This window comes from Conger conger, chromosome 16 (assembly GCF_963514075.1).
Source record: "Conger conger chromosome 16, fConCon1.1, whole genome shotgun sequence".
Lineage (NCBI taxonomy): Eukaryota > Metazoa > Chordata > Actinopteri > Anguilliformes > Congridae > Conger > Conger conger.
Genome location: NC_083775.1, coordinates 21,889,267 through 21,907,808, shown reverse-complemented (window position 1 = coordinate 21,907,808; position 18,542 = coordinate 21,889,267). Strand labels below are relative to the sequence as shown.

Below are 18,542 nucleotides of genomic sequence, written 5' to 3'. Positions count from 1 at the left end.
ATTACAGTGTTGCGCTGTGGCTCATCCTGTTGTGCAGCGATGGGTCCTTAATCCTGACTGTGCCGGTGCCAAACGTGGCCTGTATGCTAACCAACCCCACACCTGCTTAGTTTCAACCATGTGGCCAGAGTAGGGTATACAATGGCATGGTTGCCTGCAGTATAAGAAAAATATCACTTTCTCTGACAGAAAACAGGGAGTACCACCCAACCAATGGAACAACGAATGGATACTTTCATTGGTTAATAAGCTGTTGCCAACAGACTCGATGACTGTTGGAGCTCCTATACATTTCCTATCATCGTGACTATCTTATCCCGATTTAAATATGCACTGGGGAGGGAGGGTGGGGTGTTCCCACAGTTCTCTGGGTAATAAAGACCTCCTGGCCAATCAGGCCGCTTCTATGCCCCAGTGACAGCTGTGCGGGATGAGCAGCTTAGATGCAGGAGGTCCAGAGGACACCAGCGATGACACGCCCACCAACCCACTCACAGAGAGAGGAAATAGGGGGAGATTCTGCATTCTGCACATGAAGAAATGCACACCACGATGCTCAGGGAAATTTCAGAAAAAGCTTAGAGTTGATTTAACACTGACTATTTTGCTATGCAAAGTGAAAAAAAATTGGGCCAAAAAGGTTGTTCAAAAAGAGAAGATGGAGAAAATACGGCCAATGACTATTTGCATTCAGAGCACAATTTTAAGTCGCAAATCACTCTCCGTTTGCATAAATTTATTACACAGGTTGCGCAAGAACCGTTTTCCACTGGGTGCTTCAACCCATATTGGGCACCTCTCCTCACATTTTCTTTAATCCCCGTTTTGTTGCAGATAAGGCTAATCAGCCGCTTATTATTCATATGGATATATGAGCAGGGCTCTCAAATTAAACACAATGAGAACAAAACTACCATTGACTCTTCCCTCTGAGGGCTAAAACATTTGTAATGGCAAAAGGTGAATATAAAACGTAATTAAAAACTTTTAGGTTGACATTTTTGTTCGCTTGTGGACATGCAAATTAGGGTACAGGTTATTAATATTCATCGTCCTCTGTTACAAACTTAGGGGGAAAACCACATTTGTTAAGTTTGATTCATGCTGTTGGCCATACATAATTAGACCACCAAAAGACCATACCGGAAAACAACAATGAGTAAGATTGGTTTAAAAATGTACCACATATTTTGGCATTTATTCAAATATGCTCCAAACATTTTGTATTTACGTTCAATTTATTACTTTACAGTATCACTGAAGATTGTACAGGATGGTTTGAGCATCCAGTAAATACTGAGTATTGAATTTACTGAATCCAAGTTTTAGAAATTTTGCTAATAATTCAGAAAGGCTAATTCTAGACATTTTATACCGACATCCTGACAGAAAACATAACATATTTTCACTATTCCCAACGAGGACATTCATTCAAGGAACAAAACTGCATATCATACAGCATGTAAGCCTAGAATAAATTGGTCTTCAATTTAAGGTATACTGTACAGTTCAACATGCTTAATTGCTACTTTTGTTTACGTTTAATCAGACAAAAACACATCATCTGTTGTGCTGGTATGGTATAAGGTACACACACACACACACACACACAAACACACAAACACACACCCTTCGAGTTCACACAAAATGAAAGGTTTTAATTATTCCGTTGTAATTAACTCCTTTATTCCTCCCAGTCCACATTAATGAACACTGGCTTCTAATTTAGACACTTTTTTGTGTATAATTTGCTAACAGCGCTTGCTTAACAAGGTTATTGCCATTGTAATGAATGCTCTCTCAGCCCTACCACTTTTATTATCCGGAAAGGGAGACGCAGAGACTCTTAACAGGGGCCCCTGGTGTTATCGTCTCTTTGACAGCTTACCCACTGCAAACTGGAGGGGTCCAAAAGGGTGACACACATACATATTTCCCCCGACATCTCTCACAGTGTGCCCCCATGTGTGACGTGCCCTCCACACCATCACTGGCTTTAAACAGAATAAAAGAGCTCCTTTCTGCTCCAGCCACTGATGTCTGACGCACAGGGCCACTTCCACTTCCACTCAGAGGTACTGGCTGGGCCAGTGTTTTCCCATTCTTGTGATACCTCCCTCAAAAACAGTCCTAAAAACCCCCCATCTTAAGCAGAGTCCATCCAACATCTCAATACTTCTCCCCCATTTTCCATGTTAAAATACTCTCACCATTTACTCCCATTCTTTTCAACAGAAACTTTTCACGATTCCTTTTAAAATGTACATTGCATTTGGGGTTTATTTCAACGTCACGTCGTTGGGCCTACACAACTCATAGAAAATGCATCACAGGACCGAAGTCATAACTCTGTTATAATGTATGCAGCAAACTTCACAAAAAACTGTTTCAGAACAACTGGTTTAAATGACAACTTTTAAACAACTGGCTGCTGCAAACATTATGAGTTGCATTAGGCGTAAGATGTAATATGCTGTCAGACTGGTTGACAGGCGTTTCGTCATGCTTATGACCAAGTTATACAGTATTTGCTTTAGGTATAGTCCAAGCAAATCGCTATCCAAAAGTTCCCTGGGCATGGCATGGATCCATCCGTTTCCAGAATTTGGGGGATTTTTTTTGATACACTGAAATCCAGTGCTTCCCCCCCACCCCCACTCCTCTCAACAGCTTCAGTTGAAGATACAGTACAGGGCAGCCATACTGGGAGGGGAAACTCTGGGAGTCTTTCATTCCACTACCTGCAGAGAAAATGATGGCATGCATGCAGGGGGTGTGGGTGAGGAGAGGCAGAGGAGCTGAGCAGGTCCATTTCATGCCATTCTCACCGAGCCCTCAGATCCCTTACTGTCAACACTATCTACCAACTTTCACAAACACTTTGTCAAAGACACTCTAGCTGAAACGGCTTTGGTTTCGGTGAGTCCCACCATACACCCCCAACCTCACCGCACCCCCAATGCTCAAATAAACTCCATTTGAGAACAACGTGACAGTGGAAGTCATACAGAAAATGCACCTACTGCTGTACACAAAAAACCCTGTTTTATACAAAATACATCCAATAAAACTTTACAAAAAACAGGCACCATAGGAGTAACACTTTTACAGTAATATTTTCCATTTAAAATGGAAAGGTTACAAAATGCATATTTGCAAATGATAGAATTTATATAAAAAAAATACAGAAAGTACATGACAGGCACACTCGCAGTTAAAGACAAAGCATTTCTGTTTTATAACAGATGCACGTTGCTATTAATTACACTGCACTGCACTGCATACATTAACAAAATTGTCTTTTGTGACAAGACATGCTCCCTCTCCACCCCAGCTAATCTGTCATGAGCGTTCCTGTACACAACGCCCGATGCGTGCCACACAGTTGGATACTGTACATTCGTAGATGAGGGGAGTTTTCACTCCAAAGCACTTTGACATCCTGACAACGCAATTTGTTCTTTTTAGGGTTCCTGTTGCACAGGCTCGAAACTGCCATTGACGTATTTCAACAGATCTCAGTACCAGCTCACAGTCTCCCGGGGCTTCCTTATTCTGCCAAAACAATTTATCAGAGGCATAAGACACAAACAGAATTGGGAAAGAATATATAAATACAAAATAAAATTCAAATGTAGATTGTCACTCTCCCCTCTCATTTAAAGTATGCATTTTCCATTCCATTCCAAAATGTGCACTACAGGTATGTTTCCCATCATAGTGCAAAAAGTACATGGTGATTGATGTGCTCTATTACATGCAGAATGCCTGACATGTTTCCCACAGCTCCTCTGTGTTACTGCAGACACAAATTTCTTCTCTAAGGGTATGCTTTGGGATGGATTGACAGCTGGCCATTATTCCAAAGGTTACTCACAGGTTACCCACAGTACTATTCCGCTCCCTGTAGGGGGATATGGACCAATTACTCAGACCGAGGTGGAAGGTCAGAGCTGAGCCACGAGTCTGCAGATAACCCTGCATTCAACTGGTTAATCAACCTGATTGGTTGAACTTTCACTGAAAAGCGGCAGAACGAAAGGAAAGGATGAAAACCGGACAAGGCGTCGGCGGAAACACGCACGCCGGACACGACGGGGGTCACACGCACAAGACCACCCCCCTCCCGCCAGCCTTCTCCAACCGCTTTCATTTCACATCGAGCGCTTTCGAGGTTCGAAATGTCCCAATGTTTCAAATGAGCCTGTCTGTCCGCCGGAATAATTAAGAGTCACGGAAGAGGGCTTAGTCGGGCTCTCCAAGCCAAATGAGGCCATCTGTTTGGTGGTGCGCATGGCATGGAGGGCTGCTGGGTGGCCGGTCCCGTTAAAGCACCGTTCTATCGTGTTGATCGTATCAGGACCAGACAGCCAGCAGTGCAGTTGAGTCCTGCAGCATCACCAGCGTGGCGGGGATTTCAGTCGTCAGCACATCTGAGGACCACTACTCACCAGAAGCTGGTGGCCACTCCATGGGCTGTTTCTGAAATGGCACCAACGACAAATATGATCTAAGACTGCAAACTCAAGAGAAATAAATAATAAAATAGAGGGAGAAACAAACACTGAAAAAATGCAAGTGGAATTTAAAGCAACATTCATTGTCTTAAATCCGAAATGACAGTTGGGGAGAAATATTTTAGATCGTAACTGACAACTTTAAAGTGGTCTAAACTTGTGTCCTATCAGGTATATTAAAGTGAAAACTTGCAGGATTAATATTAAGCCGGTTGCCTCTAGTACTATGTATAAATAATCACTAATTAGGCTGAATTTGAAGCACAGACAGAATAAGTACTGACCACTGGGCATCGTTAGTACATCACTAATTAGCCTCACAATTATAACTTAACATCAACACGTACTAGCCATTTTTATGGGGGGTTTTTTTGTCAGGAAAGCAGTAAACAATGAAGAATTGTAAACTGAACAGACTGACACCGATCTTCTCCACGCTTGTAAGTTTATAAGAGTCGATAAGAGTCTCGATGAGAGCATCTGCTTGGCGAACGTGATAAAATAAGTATCTCAAAATGAACCTTTCAAAAACCTTCCAAGCACCCAATCTCCACTGTCCAATGGACAAAGGGTTCAAGCTGGAGAGCAAATCACTGGCCCACAGAGAATTGGCTAAGGTCCCTAGATTCTTTTGATATTCATGACATCGTGTGAGCATTACACACAGACCCTTACCGCTGAGGTTTTTAAACGCACTGGTGTTTATTCATTCAGTTTATTCATAACACTTCCCCTACTTGTATGTGGTGTTAGACAGTGTCACTCTCTCTCTCATCATCTGATCCCCAAATGCTCCTGCCGTCGTGACTCTGGCCGCATTAGTGGCAAAGCTATTGATTAATAAGGTGTAAGACGGGTGGTGACATCTGCTTTGAGGAAAAACTCATCAAGCCCTGTTATGTAATCCTCATTATCATGTGCCCTCTATCCCCCCCGTCTCCCCCCGTCTCCCTCTCCCAGACAACACCCACCCCCCACCCCCACCCCACACACACAGCTAATCAGCCTCAGAAGAAAACTACTCGGTTCATTGATGCAACCACGATGTAAAAGATGTGACTGCACTTTTAAAAAGACCTTCATATTTCAGAAAAAAAAAATCTTTACAGATGTTCCGAACACATAACAAACATCTAGAATTGGAATTGAAATGTGCCACAATAATACTTGATGAATAATTCAAGTATGTATTTTCAAATGAGTAATTTGTTGAAAATTCAGTGCAATATATATATCCACACGCACAAGCACACACGCACACACACACACACACACACACACACAAACTGAACGATGAACGAATCCCTCATTTCACAAAACCCTGAAATGAGTCTTTCCTCTTTTGTTCAGATGTACTCTGAGAGCTTTGACGCTGTTCTAAGGGCTTCCATTTTCTTGCATTAACAGCCCCATAGCCATTCACTGGGATCCACAATTCCATTCCAGTTCCATGGTCACATGCTTACATGACATCACAAACATCTATTCAAAGTTATTCCACACTGCAGACATTAGCATCTCTTGGCTGAAATAGAGGAAAGTTTCATTTAAGCAATGAAGAGGAAAGCAACCTTGGAACTGGGGCTATTACATTCATACATAGCAATAGTAAATTCAACTCTTTTAACTCAAATAGAGTTTGAATCACCATTTTAGCCCTTCTGCGGTTTACTTAAGACTGAAATGCTTACAGTACAGCTAAAGCCTGGGAGTGATTGGACATCACTGTGCATTGCTGTTGGCTAGCACCACCTTCACAACTTCAGTTTTCAAGGGTTTCAAGCATTAATGGGTTTGTGGTAAGAAATACAATGTAACTCCAAGCAGCTTGTACAGTGATGTTTCCAGAGCCAATACATGTGAGCACTTTAATACTATAGTATTTTTTTCACAAATAAAAAAAACATTTCATTTTTTGTGGATGGTCATCTCAGTCTGTATATAGCCTAGGTCCAACCATATATGAGATTAAAAGCAATTTTAAGACATAATTAGGTTTTGTGCACATACACTCAGTGAGCACTTTATAAGTTTTTTTTTTTTTTTTAGACTTCTACTGCTACTCCGGTTTCCTCCCACAGTCCAAAGACATGCAGGCTAGGCTGATTGGAGAGTCTAAATTGCCCGTAGGTGTGAGTGTGTGAGTGAATGGTGTGTGTGCCCCGGGATGGACTTGGCGACCTGTCCAGGGTGTATTCCTGCCCTTCGCCAAATGTATGCTGGGATAGGCTCCAGCCATCCTGCGACCCTGTTCAGGATAAGCAGGTTAAGATAATGGATGGATGGACTTCTACTGATGTAGCCTATCCACTTAAGAGTTATGATGCGTTGTGTGTTCAGAGATGCTCTTCACTGTTGTAATGTGTGGTTATTTGCATTACTGTCACCTTCCTGTCTTCTTTGACCAGTCTGGCCATTCTCCTCTGACATCTCTCATTCCACAGTCAAAGTCACTTAGATCACATTTTTTCCCCATTGATGATTGTATGCATTGCACTGCAGCCACACCATTGGCTGATTAGATAATCGCATGAATAAGTAGGTGTAATAAAGTAAAAATGTTCCTAATAAAGTGCTTGATCAGTGCACCTACAGCCAATAATGCACAACGTGCTACTGTCCCTATCACAGCCATTGGGAAGCCAGCAGGTCATAAAAATGTCTTTAAGTCTTTAAATATCTTAAAATATGCAAACAAAAACTGTCTGGACCAATCAAAAACATACACTAACAGGAAAATACCCACTTTGCAAGGGGCACTAGGATATGTAGATGAATACCAGAAACACTCTTGCAAGTCTCTTCAGAGTGGACAGTGACACAGCTTGAAAGACAACCAATGGTCATATCAGAAATAAGATAACATGTTTGGCACCACAAACCAAATTTTTACTCATCATCTGATGATTGGCAATTTTATGGCAAGGAATGGTCTGTAGTATAACATGGCACCAGAAACAAATGCTGGAACAGTGGAAATGCAGGACCTGGTTATCTGGTGAGTCTCAAGAATATGCGGCGTTATCTGGAGATGGGCCTCTTCCAAGGCAATGCGATGGCACCTGCTGCTCTGGCCATGTTCATAGCCCCACCCCTCAAGCCTCTGGCAATCTTTTCCCCGTAGTCGGACTGCACTCCCAGCTGTCGGATATTTCCTGTCAGTCAACATTTCCCCGACCTTTTCCCACACATCCAGGACGAAAAGGCTTTGTGGCTAACAGGTAACCTGTAATAATCCGATATATTCTCCAGGTGAAAAGAGTCCGCACTCACAAACATTTTGTAAAACGAACAAAAGAAAATCGGTCGTTTTTCCTCAAACGCCAAAATTCGGCTTCTCAACCCCCTTTCGTCTTAAAATTCGGCCGACACTATATGATTTTACCGTCTGAATTCGGGGAAACTGGGCTGTAGCTGAGATTAACGCGAGTCCATATTCTCACTCTCCGTATATGCACTTTACAGATTTTTACAACTGTTGAAAAACTGCCTCTTAAAGCTATCGGAGATTATTTTAATATAGTTTCCGTAATATGCGACACAGCAACAGTAACAGTAGCTCTGGTAACATGAACCGGCCAATGATTTCTGAACTTTTTTCAGGTAAAAGTTAGCGCATGGTTTACAACTTGAGCGCACACACGCTATTCATTTATTTTATGTGCAAAATTTTATAATGTATGTTTTTTTTTTTTTTTTTACAAACTAGGCTAGTATATGGTCGCACCATATACAGCAAATTGTCGAGCATGTAGGTTATAGCCTAGTGTTACCTTGATCTTCACCTGTGTTGGGAGAACAGCATTTGGCACTTGTTAAAATGAGTTAACAGTAGGCTATAGGCTGCGTATAGGATGATAATTAATTTCAGTTTCAAACTACTGCAGTTAATCTCCAAGGGAAATGTCAGCGTACCCTACCTGCTCCATCTATATTTTCTTCGCAAGAGTACCAGATTCCAGTGTGAAAATGTCGGAAGAGGAACCTGTCGTCTCCAGTCTCCCAGCTGTAGTGAACTTTGCTCTGGTCCGTCTGGTTCACCCCGTAATCGATGCAGTTGTGTCGCCTTTCTTTGCTGCAGTTCGGTTTGGGGACCCTCTGGGTTCCCTCGCACCAGTACGTTGTTATGAATGCCGTGGTGGAGAAGAGGAGGGCTAACAGGTTCAAACCTACGGACAACAGAGCCCGGCATTTTCGAGTGGTCTTCATTGTCCGCGAGAGTGATGCTCGGAGTTCATCAATGTCACATGGAACGAATAAAGAAAAATGTTAACCAAACAAATTAGTCAGGCTAATGACTGTACCCGACGACGCTGTATTCTAAAAATACAAGTACCATGCTTATCGATGAAACATTAAATATATGTGTCAATTTGGCGCTCCAGAAATGGGGTCCAGAGACTCTCGTGTGGAAGATTCACAACAGTCCAAACTTAAGCGCAACATCTCCCTAATACTTCGTTTTAAGTGTGTTCCACCGTCAGATATAAAACTAACCAACAGGAGCGTAGGAAGCCTGCCTGACTATATGCGCCCCCTCATGCCTACCACCCAAAGATTAAAGTCACGATTCTCTCTCTCTCTCTCTCTCTCTCTCTCTCTCTCTCTCTCTCTCTCTCTCTCTCTCTCACTCACACTCACACACACACACGCTCGCTCTCTCTCTCCCTCTCAATAACACTCTCTCTTTCTCTCTGTCTCTCAACACACACGCTCTCTCTCTCTCTCTCTCTCTCTCTCTCTCGTCCTCCTCCATGAACGCCCTCACAAAACACTGCCTACACAGAAACGCAGAACGCGAACCAAGCATGACGTCGAATAACGGCTTATCAAGAGTTCATCGAACACAGGACATAGGCTACATTAGCAATTCAAACAATACTGAAGTCAAATCCTCCTATCGATTCAAGCTCACTTAGCGTACTGTCATAGGTAATAAAAATCTTCACTATGAAGACAATCTCTCAGCAATGCTTACAAATTAAGCGCCCTGTGTTATCGACAATGTGGTCAGCCTGCTGTGTCCATATGTTTCATATTAATTGATTTATTTACATTTGTTTGTTTATTTATTTGCATTTTCATTTACTCTTGTTTTGGTCTTGTTTGTGAGAGAGAACAACTTTTTTTTGAAGGTCTAGTATATGACTGCTGTGTTTTACAAGACATTAAGCTTTTGAAAATCCACCCTCAGTTATTTCCGCTTAATTATGCACGTTTGAGACCAGATTGAAGGCGTGCACTTGCATACTACTGCTGCTGCTGCTGCTGCTGCAACTACCATAATAATAATTTTACCAAAACAAGGACTTTGCTTAAACAATGTGTACATTTTTTTAAAGGTAGTTTGCATGCACTGCAGGCTCTTGTTTACCTGACTACTATGACAGGTTGTTTCTATCAAAGGAAATATTCTAAACGAGAAAATTGGTGAATGCTTGTTTTAAGAGATTTCAGGGATTTAAGACCAAATCTATATGAGTGGTTCTTGCTTTTAAATCAAGTATTTAAAAAGGCTGTTTGAAGAGATGGCTATTTAGTGTGTCTGTATTGTCTGTTTGTGTCCTGAAACATCAATTTGCTTTTACACTGTGTCATTAAACAAAATGAAAATTTTACAAAATCATTTACTTATTCACCCTATTACCTCTTTTTATTCTTTCAATGTTACTACTATTGAAAGGTATCCATAAACTGTCCGTAAAATTAGTATATTGCAATTCGCTGAGAGCTTTTTTCCTCAAAACAACAACAAACACACTATAAAAATTGCATTTCCTCAGGGTCCTGATGCCTAAATCTGCGAGGTTTGCAATAAATCCAGTACAGTCTTATGCTATAAAGTCAGCCCTTGCCTTTTTATTTTTATTTTTTATAACTGCTGCTGTCTTAAACTGGCACATTTCAGGTATTGGGGAACATCCCACTAATGTGGTTTAGTCTCTGAAAGTCTTACTCCAGTTCTTATTCATAGAAAGTCAAGTTGGCAGCCAATTCATAAACAATTCTTTGCCAAGTTTGCTGAAATCTCACATCTTGTAGTTTGGTGAGATGTTAAGGCAAGTTGAAAGCAGCATTCATCCACATCTCTGCAGTTCTTGGCTTTGATAAATAGTCCTTGTGTGGGGGAGCTGCTCTCAACAAAGTGGGGCCAGTTTCTAAATGGTGGCATGACTTTGTGCAGGTCACCTTTGTTCTTCCATTTGTCTCAGTGTATGAGGACTGATGAGGCTTTTTTTGTCCCCCTGAGAGGGCAATTTCCACCTATTTTGTACTTGTACTATAAAAGTGTAAATATCTCAAAAGCAATTTACTGCACATACATGGTTGAAGACTTAAATTAAAGAAGAGGCTTGTACCATTTGGAAATCCGAGACAGAACCAACTTAGGTCAGAGCATGCATATACTGTGTACACAAGTTAGACTAAAAGACAGAGAAAATACTAAACTCTTTATGTTTTTATAGTTTAGCACTGAAAGTCAAGGACGAACCCAGAGCTACTTCATATTTGTGCAAAAAACTTGATGTCGACTTATTGAGAATATATGGTAAAGATATCAACAGGCATTCAAGTTCCATATGAGTTTTCCAAAAACTGCACCCAGATGTCCCCAAATCTCTTCAATCCAAAACATCTGCAGATACTTCTGTCCAGACACATAAATGATCAGAAAAGCTTATTTTCTATTAAAACAGATTTTTGATACAAAGAAAAAGAAAATTAACCTTTCTTTGTGTTTTATTCACATATTTGAGAGTATGTTTTTATAGAGCATGCCCAAAGTGTTCAAAAAGCTCTCCAAAAAGGATTACTCAACCGAAATGAGATGCAAATCTGCATCTCATTTAAAACTTTTAGAATTTTATTTCAAAAGGTTCACCAGAGCCCTGTTAGCCCGTACAATTATAGGTTTGCATCTATAGCAGTCTTCTTTACTTCAACAGTTGTAGCTTCATAACCAGGTGGGATATTTGGTTCCATAAATATGGCTGTATCAAATACCAAACCGCAAATATGTCAGCCGGACATGGAATAAAAGCGAACTAAGAAAAAAAAAGGTCTGTATTCATGCGACTTTTCAATTGTATATTTTTGTTCTTTATTGGAACATGATGTTTTGGTGTAGAGAAATGGTATCAAGGATAGTTATAATATGCCTTTTATTATCTGAGTCTGTGGCGAGGTCAGGGTTGTAAACCTTGTGCGTGCTGAGGTGGAGGCTTCGGTTTTATTGCCCTGCTTTGCAAATAAGAGGCTGAAAATAATCTAGGCTGCTGTTCTCGCTAGTGGAGAGTCTTTTTAACAATCTGTCGTCTGTGTTTTATTACCTCACAGCTTTTTAAATTATATAAATACGAATCCCCTGTAACATTGGCATCCCTCAAGAATGCGGGCAGTCATGACTTCCCATCACTGTCCAATCAGATTATGGGTGATCCTCCTATGAGACAACAGCATCCAATCAGTGCAAGGATTACTATCTTTTGAGCTCAAGCATCTTGAGCAGAGAAACGAAGACTCTCCTGTAAATTGTGAGTAATTGTGAGTTTCAGGATATAATTAGAGTGGGAATGATGCCCCTATGAATATTGAAGCTGAAAGCGGGGAATACTCCCCCCCTCTGTCTCTCTCTCTCTCTCTCTCTCTCTCTCTCTCTCTTATATTGCAGAATCTTTTGTTGCTTGTTCTCTTGGCTTATCTCAAAGATAGATAACCTGTTGAAATGTGATAATTAGTAGTAACTGGAGATTGATCCATGATAAAAGGATGAATGTCTCTGAAAATCAGTCAAGCGATGATTCCCCTCTTTCAAGAGAAAGTGGCGAAAGTCATCTGTTTTATCAAGTATAAAAACAAACAGTGTAAGAATATGAGAATGAGAATTCTGTTCTGCTTTCTAGTACTCATATCTATATTTAAAATAAATAACTAGGTAACGTTAAGTAAATGGATAACTAAACTTCTCTTTTTCTTTGCAGTGCTATTAGTCCTGCTTTGAGATCATAATTATTTAATCGTGCTCTGTGTGTGCCTCCTTTATTCTTACTAAATGCTTCAGGTTTATAGCGTCTGGAAATTAATTGTGTTATACTGTGAAGATCATTTAAAAGTCAGTTCCATGGTCAGCAATGTTTATACTCCGATGATATTTCAACTTTATAGCTTCGCGAGAGTGAACGGGATACACAAAACCTTTATTTCGAAATACATTTAAATATATTCTATGCTCGATGACATATATTTTTATGCATGTGTTACTCATTAATAGAACTATCACATTTTATGAACAGCTATATCACATAAAATGACTATACCAATAAAACTTCTATGAAGGCTGAACAAGGAAGGGGCCATGGCTGGCCCTAAATCTAGTGTAGGGGTGCCTAATAGTTTACCATGGAGGGCCAAGAGTATGCAGGTTTTCAGTCCAACCAATCACTACCCCTGCTCATTTCACTAATTAGTACACCTTCAACCAGAGAGGAGGGAACTAATTCGCGAAATTCAGCTGATGTAATAATTTTTTGGAAAGAAAACCTGCTTACTCTCGGGCCTTCCATGACACATGGTTGGACACCCCTGATCGAGTGAGTGTTGATGACTTTCTCCTTGAAGGGTTGACTCGATGGACCTTTTGAATGGGGGATGACAAGCGGTGTTCAGCTATGGACTTCGCTTTTTCCCAAACAGAGTGATGACATGGGAGATGGATGTCCTTTCTAAACTGGACGTCTTGATGATAGATGAGAAGTTGGTCCTACTGCTTTGTGCTCTTGGGGCTGACTGCTGCTTTTGGTTTGTGGATACTGACTAGGATTCCTTGGACTGGATCTCAGCCATCTTCTCTTCATATTTAGTTTTCCAGTAGGATCATTATTTTCCCCAGACAAACCTGGGTACTGGCTAAGGGAGCAACAGTGATATGTACGACATCTATGATAATATGTGATCTCACATCATTTACAATACGATGGAGCTTACATTTGCGGCAAATTTCTCTATCCATTTCGTTTCGAGAACAATATTTATCTAAGATTTGTTCTTCTTTTCCCAAATGCTCAATCCCTTGCCATTCCAGGAGATGACAAATGAACATGTGCCCTCCTCCTCGTGAGTGTGTCCTGCCAGCGGCTGCTTCTGTTCACTGCCCAGCCCACAAGCAGATCTGAGCGGATCGCCAGCAACTGCGTTGGAGGACACTTCACACATAGCGAGCCGGTGCCTGGCTGACCGGTGGATCTGCCCTTCAGTGACAAGTCAGGGAAAACCCAAGCAAATGAAATCATCCCTCCCTGAGCAACTCTATGGAAAATGACTTGCTGACCTGAGGGGCTGCCACTGTCAGTGCTCACTCAAGGTAAGAATTGAATGCCAGACCTTGGGTCTTAACATAGCAGGACAGCTAGTCACCCTGTAAACCCCCCCCCCCCCCCCACCCCCCACCCCCCCCACCCACCCAATATTCAATATTCTGACATTCACAAGCCTTGTGAGCTGCCTGCGGACAATGGAGGACAAAATGAAATCCTAACATCAGAATGCATCGTATTATTCAACATTAGCTCAATAAGGCTTATGCATGGTCTTCCCTCAGGCTTTGTATTCTGATGACTGAGTTGGTTTGGTTCATAAATATTCAAACAGGTTCATCTTTTTGGAAACAGAAAGACCGAGAGACTTGAGAGTGATACAGCAGATCCTTCTTTCTGTGTGGTGTTACATCACCATTTCACTACACCTGGGCATACCCCCCTCTCCAAAATGGATGCTGTGCTCTGTAAGCACAGATAGATGCGGCACTCCTTGTTCTTTTGGAACACGCTCCTTGCCGTCTGTGAGGTGCCATGTCTCCTGTCGTAATTATATTCCGCCTGCAGGTTCAAGTGGTATCCTATGGGCTGTCCGCAGCAGGGAGCTGAATGTGTGAGGAGATGTGGACCACAGTTCAAAGGTCACCTGGGAACCTGGCAACGGGACAGCTTTTAAGCACCAGGGCAGGGGGGGGGGGGGATTCACAATAAGTACTCCTAATGCAGCCATCCCACCGTTGCAGAAATGATTTCTGGGAGACCAATCCAGTGGCTAGAGTGCTGCTCAGTGTCCTTATCGGTACGCTACCAGCGGGTGGGGGGTGCAGGGAATGCTGTGCAGTTTGCAACCTGGAGGATTGTCCTGCACTTTTCGGTCCCTTAAATCACAATTGTACGTCAATTCACGACAGGATAATGCGCATTTCTAAACTTCACTTCTGTCTGTGGTGCGAAGTGCTGATTTGTGGGAGATTTCTGCCCACTATGCACTGATTTTAGTTTTATGAATGGAAGACAAAAGGAACACCCCTGATTTAAACCTATGACAGTGCCTGTTATTCACTGAGCTTTACTGTTTTATAAACTTAATAAATGTATGGTGAAATATGATGTCATTTTTTAGTTACTATTTTGACATACATTTAAAAAGGCAGGGACTAAAATGGCCACAATAATGACTCAATCAAACAGTTAAATTCCTCAGTGAGCTTTTCCAGAGAAAACCAGGGAACATATGCCCCCTACTTCATCACTCTTTTTTGGACGGCTCTTTCACAATATTAAAATAATCATCTCTGCCATTTCTGAGTCCAGACATTTTACCAGGGGAGATATTGTTACGCAAATTAGGGGGTCCAGTGATGATTAAGATGTTGTTTGCCTAAGCCCTAATTATTACATTCTGGCATTTAGCAGACACTGTTATGTAGAGTGAACAACTACAAGGCAAACACAAGTCCAAAGATCAGGAATGGAAGTACTGGGGAAAGTGTATTCCCAAAAACAAGTCCAAATTGAAGACGTATAGCAACCTGAAACTCTGATATCTGACCAACAACTTGTCCATGTGTGCATGTGTGTTAACTGTTCACATCCCCCCCTCAAAGAAAATGGAGGGGACTATGTATAAAAATTCCTACATGGATCATGGATGTAAATGCCCATGAATTAAAGCAGACAGTCTGCGCTTTAAAATGTTTAATTTCAAATCCAATGTGCTGGAGGATAGAGCCAGGAGTACTGGAGTCAAAGCAAAACATTCTGTTTTTAAAGGCAGTTCACAAAAATACTATTTTGCCTATTCATATTTCAGCCAGGCAAGCTCCTGCTGCAAGACAAAAAGGTGAAAAATCTTAGCAGTTAATAATGGAATTTCACTCAACATGATACACGCCAGGCCTCTCGTCCTACTAATGGAATAAGGGGAAAGGTGCGGTAAAAAAGCGATTTGCCGTTTGCGGTATGATCGTTCTCACTTGAAAATGTGCTGGGTTTGAGCCATGCGCAAGGCTATGATTCCATTCATCCTGAAGTCCATCCTTCTCCCGTGCAGCCGCGGAGTACGCTGGTCCCCGTCAAACGCACACTTTAAATTATGCATAATCAATAACTGCTGGATGTTCCATTTCGCTGGGGGAAGCGTCTGTTTCTCTCCCGATTTATATTACTCTCACACTTCAATGTGTCAATTCGCGTGAGGGTGGAGGCAATGCACTGTCGGTGATCCCACTGATTTATAAGAGCGAGCTGTGGCGCTCCTCTGCGTAAATCATCGCTCCAAAGTGGACATTAGATCCATCCCAAGGGGGGGCGGTCTAGCCGTGCTCACCGAGCCGGCTGGAAGCAGAACTGACCGCTGTCATTTCTCTAAAGTTAATCTTCGGTGCCGGCAGATGTTGGGTTTTTCCGCTCTAATACTCTTCAGAGAAGGAAAAAAGGGGGGAAATCCAAAGGTAACGACAGCTGTCGGCATGTCAGTCTGTTTCCCTGACCCACGCAACCTTCAAATATTCATACAGAGGAGGCCCCTGGAAAATGTACCTCACAATATGCTTTTTTCTTTTGGGGGGGCTTCTATTTTGTATTATTCATTTAGTTCTTTGGATGGATATTCCGTTTTCTAAATCCACAAATCTCCGACCAAACAAACCTATCTGGACTGACATGGGCTCAGGCAGATTGGAAGTTTAAAGGCCTTCAGCTGTTCTCACAGGCATTAGGCCTACCTTACATCACCCCATCATACACACAGTGAGCCCCATAATGTTTGGGACAAAGACAGCTATTGATATAAGCATTATTTTGCAACATGTGTAAAGTTGTGTGCTTTATTAATGACTCAATGGAATCGTTGGTCTTACATTTTCAAATAAAAAATATATTTCCCCAAAAACAGGCTCCACAATTATTGGCAACGCTGGTTTAACCCCCTTTTGTGCAAACACTCCTGGCAAAGATGACAGCCATGAGTCTTTTCCTATAATTTGTAATAAGGTTTGAGGACACATTTGGAGGGACTTTTGACCATTCCTCTGTAACTAAGCAGTGATGCATTCACATGTAGCAACCTGCCCTATTTCAACAATTGCATAATGTCTGCAGGCTTTTTGATTTATGCAATTGTGTTTCAGTTTCTGTAGCTAAATTAGCACCATTGTGGTTACTTGAGGTGGAATGGACTGGTGTTTGTTTGCTTGGAATAGGCTATATACAGTAGCAGGCAGAGCAATTAAATGTTATTGGAACCTACTTTTAAACATATTGGGTGAAGGGATTACCTGTGTGTATTGACTCCCTGCCATTTAAGTGCTATCAATGTAATGATAAAGCACCCAGTTTCTAAGAATACATTTCAGCTCATTCTAAACACAACATACACTCAGTGATCACGTTATTCAGTAAACATGTACACCAGTTTGTTCATGCAAATATTTAATCAGCCAATCATCTGGCAGCAACTAAATGCATGAAAGCATGCAGATGTGGTCAAGAAGTTCAACTGTTTTTCAGACTGAATATCAGAATGGAGAAGAAATGTGATTAAAGTGGAATGATTGTTTGTGCCAGAAAGGGTAGTTTAAGGATGTCAGAAACTGCTAATCTTCTCAGATGTTTTTGCACAATAGTCTCTAGAGTTTGCAGAGAAAAAACATCCAGTGAGCAGCAGTTGGTTGAAGCTGACAGGAAGGTGACAGTAACACGAATAACCACACAGTGGTATGCAGAAGAGCATCTCTGAACACGCAAAGAGTCAAACTTCTAAGCGGATAGGCTGCTGCTGCAGAAGACTTAATAAGTCTAGGAAATAAGTCTAATACGTACCTAATAAAGTGCTCACTGAGTGTATTTACAGAAAGCACAACATTACTTATTTCTCCTTATCTTTTCGGCATTGTAAATGAGCTAAGTAATCACTTAATTGGCCACAGCTACAGTGATTGCAATGAACACAGCTGTGGCCATCCCTGCATGAAGACCCAGTGCTGCCACCTGCTGGCAACACTATATACAAACATTACATTACATTAAATTAATGGCATTTGGCAGACGCTCTTATCCAGAGCGACGTACAGTTGATTAGACTGAGCAGGAGACAATCCTCCCCTGGAGCAATGCAGGGTTAAGGGCCTTGCTCAAGGGCCCAACGGCTGTGCAGATCTTATTGTGGCTACACCGGGATTAGAACCACCGACCTTGTGTGTCCCAGTCATGTACCTTAACCACTACGCTACAGGCCCCCCAATTTTATGGAACCAAAAGTAATTGGACAATTGGCTGCTCAATTGTTTCTTGGACAGGTGTGTTAAGTTTCATCATTAGTTCATGCATAAAAGGGCTAGTAACAGTTGATTCTAGGAGTCAATCTGCATCCGGACCAAAGAAGAGCCAATTGCAGTAAAGTAGGCCATCATTAGACTGAAAAATCTGAATGGATGAATTACAGACAAACACAAGGTGTGTCAAAGTCAACTGTACAATATTTACAAGACCAAGAACACACTGGTGAGCTCAGCAATGGCAAACGACCTGGTAGACCACATAAGACCAGTGTAGTAGATGACAGAAGAATCCTCTGAATTGTGAATAAAAATCCCTTTGCAACTGTTGAACAGATCAAGAACACTCTCCAGGATGTTGGCATAGATGTGTCAAAGAGGACCTTCAAGAGACGACTACACCAGCATAACCTCAGAGAGAAAAAAAATTGCCC

The 18,542-nt window shown here is 41.6% G+C and overlaps 1 protein-coding gene and 1 long non-coding RNA gene across 2 annotated transcripts in view; one reads left to right on the top strand and one right to left on the bottom strand.

The window, feature by feature from the left end:
* gsg1l (gsg1-like) overlaps window positions 1-9,054 on the bottom strand; it is a 27,978-nt gene extending 18,924 nt beyond the window's left edge. Inside the window, exon 1 of the mRNA XM_061224585.1 lies at window positions 8,438-9,054. Coding sequence (XP_061080569.1) covers window positions 8,438-8,726 — 289 coding nt within the window. The 5' untranslated portion in view covers window positions 8,727-9,054. The remainder of the gene's footprint in view (window positions 1-8,437) is intronic.
* Window positions 7,601-18,542, top strand: LOC133114895 (uncharacterized). Its single transcript, XR_009705590.1, has 3 exons — window positions 7,601-7,738; window positions 13,600-13,878; window positions 18,445-18,542. It is a non-coding gene; the product is annotated as an uncharacterized LOC133114895 (long non-coding RNA).